Below are 14,381 nucleotides of genomic sequence, written 5' to 3' on the forward strand. Positions count from 1 at the left end.
GTTCATTGCTTAAAATTATATTGCTTGCTTTACTATTTTTATTCTTTAATAAAACCATATTTTAATTATACAACTGCCTGCTCATTTGAGAGTTTTCCCCCAGGACTACTCTGGTACACATAGGTTATCAAACCCAGCTACCCCCTCTCGCTCTCTGTCTCCAGCTAATTCCCCCAACTGAAGTGGAGTCTGCCTACTTAAGGGTAACACTTCTTCTTAGGCCCCCAGAAGAGGTGGGAGTCCTCAAGGGCTGTCCTCCAAGCTGAGCCTCGATTGTCAGACTGGGCAGAGGAAGCAAGGAGCAGACTGCACAGATGCAGCTGAGTCCGCTATGTCTTTCAAGGCAAGAAGGGCTCATTCCAGAGGAAAGCCTACAAACAGCACAATGCCAGCGCACCTTCTTAGTGACCTTCCAGTGAACGGCCCAGGAATCAAATGCCCGCATGCTGCTCCCCCGTGACAGGCTTTTCTTTTTTGTCAACCATGTTCAGAAATAACTGCTGTACCATAGTGCTAAAAGCACAGTCACTGAAGGGAAAACAATGTACAGAAATAACCTAACTACACTGTGAGGATTTTATGCCCCCCCTACCACTGACAGTGCTTGAAACGATTTTCTGCTCTATCCCTAAGAGGAAATATATATAGAAATACCTGAACTATACAGAAGAGGATTCCCCCTCCCCCAATAGACAGTGCATGAGAGCGGTTTTTTGAGCCACAGACACCTGAGCACCACCACTGAGGGAAAAACTATATAAGGAATTTTTTAAAATCCTTCTCACGGTGTGGCTAGGTTATCTTCAAGCATGGTTGACAGTGGAGAACAACTAGCTGTGAGAAAGAAAATCTCATGGAGAAGGCTCCCAGTTGACGCTGCAGTGAACTAAAGAGTAGAGCAGGAAGATGCAGCTCTTCCTCTCTGTGCGTGCTCAGTCCCAACAATAACCCTGCAGGCGGGAGGAGATCTCCACACCTAGCTCTAGAAGCTTCTGAAGCCTAGCTCTTACAGGCACAAAGCTCATGGGAAAATACTAGATTCAAAAACTCACAATATTTGGAATACTCTATTACCAACCCAACCAACTGCCCTGAAGACACGATGATGCACTTTAGATAAAAAAACCAAGGAGACATTTTCCCATAAAAGAAAAGCTTCTTAATTTAGAAGACTGGCAAGTAAGAGGGAACTGATAAAAAATTAAGGACAGACATAATAAGTACTTCTTCATACAATGCAATTATCTTGAGAAATTAACTGCTACAAAATGATAGGTTTGCCACAAACTGGGATGGCTTTGAAAGGGAATTAGACACATTCATGGATAAGAGTCCAACAATGGCTACTGGCCATGTTGACTAAATGGAACCCACGTTCAAATGTAGCATCTCTCTGAACGAGAGCTGCTGCAGGACAAGAGTGGAAGGCTTTGAGTGACCCCTGCTTGTTGGCTTCTAAGAGCCATCTGGTTGGCCACTGGGGCAAAAGGGATGCTAGACTACACCTCTGGTCTGATGCCCAAACACGAATGATGACCCCAGAATAAAACCGAAACTGCTTACTATTGCATCCGAATACCATGCAACTCACATTTTGCTTTAGCACCATAACATCTAGAATGCACATATTGTATGGGGTCAGTTTAGATATTCATCATTTCAGTCAAAACGCAAATCTGAAGGAAGTTTCGTTAATGAGAATACCAGACCTTGAGTACTATTTGTCTTTATTAGCCAACAGTCACACAATCATCCCTAGGACAGGATGCACAACTGGAACATACACTGTCACCAGCTAAATCATCTTACAAGCAAAGTATCCATATGCCTAATTTTATTGGGATAAATAGATACTTTTTCACATCATATATATATATATATATATAAAAATTACACTATATACATAAAAACAATATAGGGGTAGACTGAGAGACAACAGACCCATAAATAAACATGTAAAAAAAGGCATGTGAGGGATGCAACTTACATAGCCAGTGGCAGGGGGTGAAGAGACAGAAATGCCAAAAATATGCGGAAAGTCAGCCCTGGCAGAATTACCCTGTGGAAGTCCCATATATGCAAAGGTTGTCTGTGTCATTCCACAAGCTCAATCCTGCCCTCAAGAGATTTTTCTCGCGTTTAACTTTGCCCTTGACTGCAATGCCCAACCCTTGGCTGCAGCATTCGCTCCTGCTCGTCAGCATAAACAGCTTGCTTGGCTTTAAATCTATGGAACTGTGAGATGACGACAGAGTTCCACAAGATCAGTGGGAGATGCAGTCAGAGATGCATTTACCTTACCTGGAAATTTAGGAAGCTAATAATACAGGTTTAACCGCTTGCTTTAAGACCTTCCAAGATGGAGAAGCTTTCAAGTGTCGGAGATCAGAATGGCAGGCACCCACAATCTACACAAGGTCTATGCCAATCCCTGACTGCGGCTACTGTAAACAGATCAGAGGGATCTGCTTTGGAGGCACAGAGCCAGCCAAATCTCTCTGTGCTAGGAGGTAACTTTTCATTGAGGTAGTTGCTGTTACCCTTCTCATTTGGTGCAACCATTACTGGGGAAAGCTGCTATTGGGAAGTGCCCTTAGATAACAAGATGGCACTCTGGTCTGCTACACAGGAGGACAGGATTTCAGCCTAGCAAGTGTGTGCTATGCTGAACTGCACTGCATGTAGCAAGGCACAGCTTTTGCTATGGCAGATAGCATAGTTTACAGAGGAAGCCTCCAAGATTACCTACATCATAATGCAATGAAAGTCAAGGAGACAAACCCCACTTGTCAGCCAGTGTTAACAAAGTAACATCCAATTATCCAAGGGATAACTGTGATGTTACTTTGAGCTTCTGAGGACAGAACAAGGCAGAAGATATAAATGGAAGGTTTTACACATACACCCACACATGGGTAAAAAGAACGTTCATTCAAGTAAATACGCATCTTCTTTATTCCAAAATATTCAGGACTATTGAGAAAAGCCAATCTATCACTGACTTCCCAATACAATGGAAGTTAACGTTTTATTACAGTATTAGATTCAGGGTCACTCTATGAATGGAATTTTAAAATTTGATATCCTATGATATGCATTTCTTATTGGCGTGATTTTGGACAGCACTCCAGCAATTCTGTAACTGCTGCAACATACAAAAATCCCATCCACACACGCGCCAGCTTTCTGTGCATTTTAGGATGCCAGACATTTATTTGAACTAAAGTTATTTGCTGGAGGCTTGCAGGGGGGAATTTAATTGTGAGTCCTATTTCCCCAGCAGTGTCCAGCAGGATTTGCAAGGGGCGGGCAGCAATAAACAGAACAAAACCAAGGTCCAACGCAATATACACATCCATGGGCATTCCCAGAGAAAAAAAAGTGTTCCCAAGTTTTAGACTTTTGTTCTCAAAAAAGAGGAATTACTATTGATTTGGAAAGAAAAACAGACACACAGGAAGGATACAGAAAGTGTAATTAGCCGGGGGAAGGCAAAAACGGTTTGTGGAACTCAGACTCCATGCAATGCACAATCTATTTTCTTAAAAACTGTTCTCTCAACAAGAGGCATCGCTATAACCATTCTACTTTTTCCCAGGGCAATGCTATACATATAAAACCATCTTTAAATTTGCTTAACTCTCATGGCTCCCCCACCCCCCCGCCAAGCATTCTGGAAAATGGCAGAACAGAGCTATGCTCACTTAAGGGAGCAAAGAAAGGCACGCTCCAAGTCTGTCTCCAATGGCTGTGTCCTACACACACTTACATGGAAGTAAATGCCACTGAAATTAGTATGTGAGAAAACTCCCAGTATATTTTTATTTAGTTCATATTTTGCCTTCTCTTTTCCGTTAATCATGAGGCAGCACACAGAAAGAAGGCTCAGTCCCTAGCCTAGTGACAGCTCTGCAGATCAACAGGAGACAGAGAGACACACAAAGTGAGGGGTAGGAGGAAGGAGATAGAAGAGATTAAAAAACCTACTGTTGTCCCTATTAAGCTTGTAAAGCCACAAAACATTGCTATAAAACCCCCAAATTGCATAAAACCTGTGATAAGCTTCTCCGGGAGAGTTAGCATAACCACCCAATGCCCTCCGAGAAACAAAGAATCTATAGAAAGGCTTTGATTTTTTTTAAAAAATAACCCAGGAAGAACCAGGAAAGCTTACCCTAGCTAGAGCCTCTCTGGGCCTGCCTAAGCACATAGGATTTAACCCGCAGATCAAGAGCCACTTCAGATGCTGGCAAAGGGTTTAGGACACCTCTTTGCAGCCTCCGCAGCACATGCTCCCAAATATGTTCTGGTCACAAATTGTTCTGTCAAAAAGGAAGAAAGTCAAGCTTCCTGAACCCGGCCCCTCCTTAAATGGGAAAGGGATGCTTCTCTATTCTAAAGTGCTGTAGGCTCTTTTGTCAGTGAGAAAAACCACTCTCCAATGTAGCCATCCCACTGCACCTGGAAGGACTTCACTAGCCGCGAAAAGGTCGTTTACTCCAAGATCCTACCGCGTCTAGCATAATGAAATTTCCATGGTCCTAACCTAGAACAGTGTTCAAAAACGAAGGGAGGAGGGTATAAAGGGGCAGGAATCCAGTTCCATGGGAAGCTGCCATGTGCCCCTCTTTCTGCCCGGGTTAAGAGGCAGCAATGGCTGTTCCCCCACTCAGCTTCACAATCATCTGCTGACAGTCATTGCAGGAGCGCTTGTCCCCAACCTTCTCCAGAGTGCGGGCTGCCTCCGCCAGCAGAACAGCTCGCTGGCCTGGGGATGACAGAAATGAGAGGGGCAGGTGGCGACAGGCCAAGAGGATGGCCGTCGCTCGCTCTCTCTGACCGGGAAGCGCATCCAATTCACCTAGGTGTGAAAAAGAAGTGATGTTAGAACAAAGGCCCGACACTGATAATATCCAAACAGATGCACGGAGGTAAGCGATGTTCCACGGGAGTTTAACGAAATGCAAACTCTGCAAACTGCTGCCCGACGCGATGCCGCTGAGTGCCAGAGAAACAACCAACACACCTACTACTCAAGCTCGAGGCAATAATTTATTCTACAGGCGGGGATGCCCCAAGCTGAGACCTGGCCGGCATCCCAGACTTAGCAGCCTTGTCCTGACATAACAACGGTGACACTTCCGCAGGTGGGCGAGGCCAACCCTCAACATGCTGAGCCTTCTTTTCTGTAAAATCAGCAACCTCAAATGTCAGGTGATGAGTATCTTTGCACCATGACTACTTATTACTTTTAACACATTTTTAAGCCAGGATCTATCCCTGGATCATCGAAATAAAACCAAGAGTGAGAGACTTCTGATATTTTTACCTTTTGAAGTAACTGATAACTTAAAACAAGCTTTAAGTCTGGACAGTAGCATATTTTTAATTCTCAGTCTGTGAGAGAGAAGTCTTCCCATTTACTTGATATACTACCCATCGCAAACAGCGCAATCCTAAGGGGGACTCCCCCGCCAAAGTTTTAAAGTATGAGTTTTAAAGTATGTTTTAACTAATGTTTTATGATCATGTTGTGACCCGCTCTGAGCCCAGCTTGCCAGGAATGAGGGTGGGATAGAAATAAATAAATAAATAAAAGTGCTCAGGGAGCCGACTAACTTTTACAATGGCATATCTCTGAGATGCACTGGTGTAAGGGCCATCTACGCCAGTGCAGGCCCCCAGCACCACTCTGCTGTAACCCTGAATCGGCTGCCTGTCGGCACAACCAAGCCATAGACCCCTGTGCCAATGTGGCTGTGGGTGGTTCTGGGAGCATGGCCAGAGTTAGCTGGCTCTCTGAACCCTTTGAGCCTGAGAACACCCACTGTCAGAGGTGCAACATTACAAAAACATTGGCCAGGACGTCCAATCCCAACTTGGTAGGTGGGATGTATGGCATGGGTCTCTGTCTCAGAGCTCCCTGCCGTTCAGACTTGGAGCGAGCAGCGAGGCACTTTGGTGACAGGAAAAGCACAGAAAGGGCGCTTAGCACTATGGGGTGAGCACTTTGCACAAATGCCCAACGTGAGCCACTTTGGTCCCCTTGGGGGGGGGGAGAAAGGTGGGCAATGAACATAGTAAATGAATGAAGTTAGTAACTGTGTGTCTGCTCCAGGAAGGGGGGGGAGAGATACCTGAGAAAGCATCACTGAGGGGGCAGAGGATCACGGAGGGTCCTGGAATCAGTGGCTGGGGTGGGGAAAGCCAATGCAGTGGGCAGACGCAATGTCTTTGGAGGGGGGTGGGGAGGGCACTGGTAGGGGAGGCAGGCATCTGAGTCAGGTCCTGGATGCTATAGCAGGGGAGTTGGAGCCCTTGCTGCGGCCCTGGAGAGGGCAACTGAGCAGGAGCAGCTAGAGTCCTGCTACGAAGGAAGGATGCTTTCTCTGGGGCATGGAGGGGTTGGTTGCTTCTGTGGCAGCACCTGGAGGGGCTGCTGATGTTGCAAGGGACACTGGGGACAGCCAGGAGTGCATTGAGAGGGGACGCACTGAATCAACTTACAGGATTACCCATTGGGAACAATGGGAGAAGCTGGAATGCCCATTGGCCACACTGGCAGCCAGAAATGCCAAATGGCTTGCATGAGTTCCACTACAATACATTACAGCACACAAAAGTTACAATGAATGCAGAATGGATTTCAAATGATGGTCTCTTGGAGTGAAATGACAGCACCCAGAGTGGAATGATGGTCATTTCAGTCCCAAATCACTTCTGCCCCTTTGAGGAGGCTATAGGGGGATCCGAAAGCAGTACTGCGTGCCCCTATATCTGAGCACACCCCAGTGGCCCCCTCTCCTGGCTAGGGTGGCTGGGTTGCTGGGAGGCACCCACTAGTGAGCGGAGGACACCTGTCACTGGACAGACTTTTTTTGTCGTGTCCTCATGCACCTTTCAAGGTGATGGCAGCCTTTAAATCGCTTTAACCAAAGGCCTGCCTGGGGTCTCTGTGGCAGGGAGATTGCTGGGGCCCATGCCAACTCCGTCAGCTGCCAGGGACTGATAGCAGGGCCCAGTCCCTTTAAGGGGGTAGGTGGGCATGTCACAGACACAGAGCCTTGATCCCTGGCCCTGCCCCTTCCTGCCCCTTGGCTGTGATGTGCACAAAGCTAGGGGGCCCCTCCTGCCAGCCCGATTGGTTCTGCCTACTCTTCCCGTTGCGGCCCAACACAACACCCGGATGGGACCCTATGGCGCAGTTATGGCTTCAAAAAAACTAGCAATACACTCTTTTTCCTGCTGGACTCTCACTAATGAAACCCTCTGGGGAGCAGACTAGCGCTGCCACAGTTACACCGGCAGCCGACCACAGTGCAACCAGCAGGCCTCAGGATTGCGCTGTAAGTGTTCTAGTTCAAGGTTCACAAAACTCAGCAAGATTTTTACTGCAAAGCTGAAATTCTCAGGCCTTCTAGATCATAGCAGCTCTGCCAAGGTAAATTAAGAAAGCTAACAACCGTTGTACAGCAAAACCATTTCTACTATGCTTCGGATCACATCTCTCTCCAGGAATGTGGTTCTTATCAGCAGCTTCTCTTCCCCCCGCCCCCACCCCGCCATCATGCAGTTTAGAGGGCCAGCTCTCATAGAGAGCTAAGCCCACAAAGCAATACAGCTGGCCTTGGCTTTTAAAATGCCGTTTCCATGGCTGGACAAGAAGGAAAGAGCTTACTGACCTTGCTTGCTGCTCTGGGGGGTCCGACGCCTGAGACTATGCTCCAGCAGTTGATGAGTGCGTGTGGGGCTGGCCCCTGCCATCAAGCGCACAGTGGCCTCATGGAGGAACACCTGGAAGGAAAGGAAGGGCATAAGGCAACTCGTGGCCTTAACATTTCAGCAATCTTTCACAGCACACCTTTGTACTGCTGTGGATCTGGGTACACGCCTTAGGCTTGCAGCCAACAGTAGTAAGCCAACAGTAAACAGCTATTACAAACACACTGCTAGATTATGTGCAAAAGAATCCTTAAAACATTTGTTCCTTCAACCTAAAATGGAATGACAAACTCAAGGGACAGCTACAGTTTCTACTTCCTTGAGAAACTGCAGCCACTATTATTTCCTTCCTCAGACACACTCGGTACAAGAAGCATGAGCCTTACCTTTCGATAAGCAGGTCTAAAACTATGGGCCAGTTTTCGTAGGCTGCCAAGATCACGCTGGAATCCAGTAAGCTCAGAAGCAGAAGCATGGTAGGTCTCTCCCACAGCCTGGCTGGTGTTCATCTGTTTCTGCCACAGAGTGGTGCGAAGAGACAGCAGAAGGTCACAGGCCAGCAGCTGGATCATCTACAAGGAGATAATCCCCATTCAGTGATAAGGGTAGGGTTGCCAACCTCCAAGTGGGGGGGTGGAGATTTTCCAGGATTACAACTGACCTCCAGATGACAGAGATCAGTTCCCCTGGAGAAAATAGCTGCTTTTGAGGGTGGACTCTATGGCACTATGTCCCCCGAGGTACCTCCCCTCCCCAAACCCTGCCCTTCCTAGGCGCCATCCCCAAAATCTCCAGGTATTCCCCAAGAAGGTGTTGGCAAACCTGACAAGGGTAATGAAATATTCTGTTGCCACCAACGACAGTACAGCAGCATGCAGTTGTCTGATGCTTCTCTGAGTTACCTGCAAGCGCTGAGTTAAACATTCACCTTTTTATAAAGTCTTTTAAGGCTATTGAAAATTAGCAGGTTCAGAGTTTTGTGATCACATGTGCTTCTCTCTCAGTAGGCAGAGATTTGACAGAACACTTAGATATTTGTCTAAGGATGGCAATTAGATGGCAAAATCAAGAAGGAATTCTCAGAAGAGACGATGGATTGTATCAACCGAGAGCATATGGATCAGGATACTGCACTAAAGAGGACGAGGAACTGAGTGAAATCGTCTCCCTTCTCCCTCTTCTGTCCAAACAGCTCGGTTTGCGTATATAAGGAAGAAGGGGTGATTTTATCTGATTTTCTCTCTTCACTGCAGTTTCCTGACTTGCAGGGTCATTTGTTCACACAGGTGCCACAACTCCAGACGGAATTGTCCAATGGCAGAATGGAACTTTCCTGCCTCCCCCCCACCAATACAGCCCCAGTGATCTCAACAAAATGCTGTTCCTAAGGGATAAGGGACCCTGAGTAATGACATGAGGGAGGACTGCAGTGGGAAGGGAAATTGTCAATTTAGTCCTGGATCTAACTTATCTTTCCAAGGGGGGAAAGGGATTGCTGAAGGAAGGGGAAAGCTGGCAAAATATTGCACTGGTGTTGCACTGGTGGTTAGCTGAATACAAGTTCAAGACAACATATGGGAGGGGGAAGCAATCAGGTATGCAGACAGGTTCCTTTCTAGGTCAAAATCCTGAATTGTGTTCAGAATGTAGAGGGACTTAGCAAATATCCTGAGTACAGGTGCCGAGTGCTCACACTGACCCCACCACTGATAGGACACAGACCTGACAACATTCATCACCATAAGCATTTACAGCTAATAAATTAAACAAGTTTAATCATCTTTTTCCATTTTTACTAACATGAGAAGTCAAACATCCCAAATAATATTAAACAATACATAGATTTAAATATTTATTTAGAAAATGTATATGCTGCCTCTCCAGAGACCTGTTCGATATGGCTCAACAGTATAATCAAACCATAAAAGCTTAAGCATAAAAGCCACTACTACAAAAGAGTAATTAAAAGTAAGCATAAAAACCATCCTCAGGCTAGAAGCAGATCATAAAAACCAGCCTAAGAAGATGGAACTTGTTTCATTTTCCCAAGTCCCTGAATAAATTATGGGGTGTTCTGAGCTCCATGCAAGGGGAAACTGTGCTCCAGAACAATCATGTCCACTAACTGGGCCATCTCTGCATTGCACAAGTTGACCACAGCTGTTCTGTGACAAAAGTACCAACGCTGTTGACTGAAAAACCCAAAGGGACATCAGGAAACCTTACATATCTACCAGCCTGTCAGTATAGGCCCGTGTTGGCAAACCTATGGCACGCGTGCCGCAGCTGGCACACCAAGCCCTCTCTGTGGGCACGCACGGACCCGTGGCGTCTGCCTAGGGCTGTGCCATGTTGCCGTGGTGAGGGCGCTGAGGACGGTGCTCCTTCTCCCCAAGCCCATGCTCCCCAAGCCTGCACTGGCGCCCTCCCTCTCCTTGCACCAGGGGCAAGCCCCTCCCTCCCTCAGCTGAGCTGCGGTTGCAGCTCAGCTGTTTGTCGGGCCCCGCCCGTCTTCAGTTTGGACCAGGAGGCTGTGGCCGAGCACCTTGCCCCACCTCCCCCCTCAGCTGAGCTGCGGGGCAGCTCAGCTGTTTGCCGGGGGGCCGCCCGTCTTCAGTTTGTCTGGGGCCCCACCCGTCTAAAAAAGCATTTAGAAAATTCTACATTTGCAGACAATCCTACAAGCCATCAGGAAATCTACAAGGAATTTTCTAGCATTGTAGCAGCTGCAAAGGTGAATTTTAGTAACACATTTTTACAGTTCCATAAGATGGAGACAACCCTGTGTTTTCTTACTTCGCCAGATAAAGCCAAATTTGAAGAACTTGATCTTTCCTGCCTACACTGGTTAGATTTAGAAAATCTGGAAATGGAGCTAATAGAATTTCAAGAAAGCTCTATCTGAAAAAATAAATTCTATGGCCTGCGTGAAACACTTGAGAAGATAGAAGGGATGCCAAAGGACAGCACAGTTAGCTCTGAAAATGAAATCCTTAAAGTGTGGAATTCTCTGCCAAATAATTTTAAGTCAATGAAGCCCTTGGGATTGCTTTCCTTACTTTGTTTGGATCATCTTATGCTTGTGAGCAGCTGTTTTCAGCTTTGAATTATATCAAATCTGACACCAGAAACAGGCTGACCTGAGTGCTGCATGTGTTGCTCTCAAACATATGGCTCGTGCTCTGAATTGTCAACAGTTTCAAGCACTGCTTGAGGAGGTTCAGGCACAGTATAATTGTTTACTTATGTACAATAATGTCCGGTGGCTGAGCAGAGGACAGTCCTGGAGAGATGCATACCAAATGCAAACGTTTACCTTTCAATAAAAAGTTGTTTGTATCATTGAAAGCTCTGTTATTGTGTTTTTCTTTTAATGCAAAATATGTGAATGTATGAGTTGTTTTTTCTAAGCTAAAACCTCAGTATTCAGGTTAAATTGCAGTATTGGCACTTGGCGTTAAATAAGTGGGTTTTGGGTTGCAGTTTGGGCACTCAGTCTCTAAAAGGTTCGCCATCACAGGTATAGGCCATTGTAACAGGCCCACTCCAAAGTTTTCCAAGAATACTAAAGACATCGGTGTTGATTTCCCACGTCTTAGCTGAACATACTCAGTTTTGTTATTTCTGCCACATCCCATATCTTAATAAGCCATAATTTAAGTTAAAGTGTCTTTTTATAAGCACCATTTAGTCACCATAAAATTTTTACCTGCAGTAAGCATACTCCACACAAGTTCATAATGGTCATTGTTAACATGTTCTTTAAGATACCCAATCAGAGCTACTAGTGGATCAGAAGATATACAGTTTTATCTACTGGTTATTAAGTAAGACTTCCCAAAAAAAGTCTTAGTGATTTTAGTAAATATTCATACAAGGAGATAAAGCAGGTCCTCTAAAAAGAATTAATTTCCAGGCTGAGTCAGAGATTGTAACCTTGAAGATTCTTTCCCATGTATCCCTGAAATTAATTCCAGAAGATTTATCACATTAATATTACCTCATAAATTAAGCACTGCATAACTTTCCAGGTAAAAAATAATTACCATGTGATTTGTGTGAATTTAGACTTATCCTTTAAGAACATATGAACATTTCACTCAAATAAAATAATTTTGAGACTTTATATTAACTTGGAATTGAAGAATGACGAGATAACATCAATAAACCCCATTAAACAGGCAAGGTGGGAGATACAGTCACACTTTGCTTTTAATATTGTTTAGCCTTTTTGACAGAGTATAAAACAGCAGCAGTTTAATGTGTTCAAGTGATTTCAAGAATGCTGCTTGGGTGGTGAGATCGCCAATGAATACATAACTGTGATCATGAGCATGCATTCTCAGAATAAAAAGACCCCATAAGAGATCAACAGCCACAGAATATGAACTTGATGTGCCCTCTGGTGGCAGAAAAGTATGTGTTTTACAAAAGAAATGTAATCAACTCACTTGGCTCATTTCAAACCACAACTAATAAGCAAACTGGCTAGGAGCCGTAGTGGACTTCTTTGCTTTTCTGCTGCCATACATGGTTTGCCTTACTTCTATGAGTGATCATAAACTATCTGCTCTCTGCCTGCGACACACTGTTGGTGTCATGAGTCAGCCTGCAGAGACCTCCTCTGACGAAGAGGAAATAGAAGCCAGAACAGAGGGACATCCTCAGGCAGAAGTCCCACAGGAACAACCACAGGGCCTACAGCCTGCCAGAGTAGAGGATCAGCCAAAGTCAGGAGATGACTCACCATGCCTGCAGCCTGCCAGCTCAAGGACTCCAGTTGGACCTGACACCTTGCAACATGCAGTGTCTCCAGAGGCCTCGCCAAGGCCACTGGAGCAGAGAAGAAAACAGGTTTGTCTGGCAATGCAGCAGAGACGGCAGAGTGCTAGACTGAAGGCTTTACAGAGGAACCTCCCCAGTAGCAGTGATGAGGAAGAGCAGGGCTGAAGCACCACCTGTGAACTCAGCCTCATCAGCATCAGCTAGCTCTGCTACAGCAGCAGGGGAAGGGATTTAAGCCATCAGTTAGGCTTGGCTGTTGTGCAAGCAACTTGTCACCAACCTCTTTGTGTACCGGCCTTGTTTCCCTGCTATCCTTTGGATTCCTGGTATCCTGACTGGACTGGCTCTGACTAACGCCTTGGACTTCCCTTGCCTGTATTGCTATCTCGGACTCTGCCTTCACTGTGAATGACCTTGGACTGTTCTCCAGACTACGCTTACAACTTACAGCCCTCGCTCCTCGCCCGCACCACGACAGCTGTCTGGATTTTGCAAGTTAATCCATGAGGGGCTGGTGGATGAGTAAATCCTGCCTTTGGGAAGATAACTGGACTAAGCGGCCTTCTAAGTCCTTCCAATTTTTACTTTAATTAACGGTTCTTACTACTATACCACTAAATTCCAGACTATCGTTTAAATATAGGCAAGTCCATGAGATCCCATCTGTGCTGCAGAGGCGCGGTGAGCCTCTGTATTGCACTGCAGAAACATTGCACGAGTACCACCAGAACATGCAATGCAACTACAATGCACTACAGCCACCACCCAGCAATGCTGAACAAGAAACATTAACTCCGTATTTCATATTGAGAGCACTTGGAAAGCCCACGCTTTGGCATGAAGGGTTACCATGCAGGGATATAACATTGTTCTCACCCACAGTAAACCAGACACGGCATCTTGTGTTGGAACAACTCACTTGGGAGGCATTATCAAGAGAACAGGGAAAGGAAGAGCAAGAATAAGAAGGATGAGCAAAGCCAATGCAAAAATAGAAAAGAATGCATTTCTCAAGCACCGCTTTAGGAAAGGGAACATTGCAATTTCAGCTGCATGCAAGGGGAGCAAGAGAAGAAATCTTGCCCTTCTCCAACTGTCAATGTTGGGAAATAAGGATAGTTGCTGCTGCTTCATGCCCAAAGGAAACTTGAGAGGCCTTGTGCCCACTCAGCAGGATGACTAAATATCTGCCTACTGATGTTGAATAAAGTAAGAACAGAGAAAGACATAAATGCTAGACAGCAAATGGCTCTTACATTGTTGAGACCTGTGCTTGAGACTCCACTGCTCATGTTAAGGCTGTTCCAAAGATGAGTGCTGGCTCTTTCACAGTGACCAAAGGAGCTCTGCTGCCCATCTGCCTTACTTGACAAGGAAGCATTCATGGCTTTGCACACATGGAAGACAGCTTTCACAAGGGCACTCCTAGGAGGAAAGGGGGAGAGAGGCATAAGGAAGATGATCTTTTTTATTTTGTTTGTACCAAATATTTAAAATCCAATATACTCTAACAATACAAATGTCAGCAATTTAAATCTAAACTACTCCAAACGCCTCCCATATCAGTAGTGTTGGAATCTTCAGGTAGGAAGTGAGTGTTAATCGGTAACAGACGGTGTAGAAGTGGTACAGGGAGGCCAGCTCATGATAGAACCGTAACTGCCCTCAACTGTAGGCCTGGTAGAACAACTCTGTCTTACAGGCCCTGCGGAATTGTGATAGGGCCCGCAGTGCCCTGGCCTCATTTAACAGATGATCCCACTAGGTCGAGGATAGACGGATATTTCTCGGGCCGGGGACCACTAATAAGTTGGTATTTCATGAGCATAAAGCTCTTTGAGGGGTATACCAGGAGAGGCTGTACCCCAGGGTAT

At 45.8% G+C, this 14,381-nt stretch overlaps 2 protein-coding genes across 2 annotated transcripts in view; both read right to left on the reverse strand.

Moving 5' to 3' along the window:
* Positions 1–14,381, reverse strand: part of CCDC134 (coiled-coil domain containing 134) — an 80,826-nt gene that overhangs the window by 11,862 nt on the left and 54,583 nt on the right. The window lies entirely within an intron of this gene.
* The window catches only part of SREBF2 (sterol regulatory element binding transcription factor 2), a 46,434-nt gene continuing 36,559 nt past the window's right edge, over positions 4,507–14,381 (reverse strand). Inside the window, exons 16-19 of the mRNA XM_056847741.1 lie at positions 13,764–13,932; positions 8,109–8,294; positions 7,683–7,794; positions 4,507–4,861 (exon numbers count right to left, since the gene is read on the reverse strand). Coding sequence (XP_056703719.1) covers positions 4,641–4,861; positions 7,683–7,794; positions 8,109–8,294; positions 13,764–13,932 — 688 coding nt within the window. The 3' untranslated portion in view covers positions 4,507–4,640. The remainder of the gene's footprint in view (positions 4,862–7,682; positions 7,795–8,108; positions 8,295–13,763; positions 13,933–14,381) is intronic.

This window comes from Euleptes europaea, chromosome 3 (assembly GCF_029931775.1).
Source record: "Euleptes europaea isolate rEulEur1 chromosome 3, rEulEur1.hap1, whole genome shotgun sequence".
NCBI lineage: Eukaryota > Metazoa > Chordata > Lepidosauria > Squamata > Sphaerodactylidae > Euleptes > Euleptes europaea.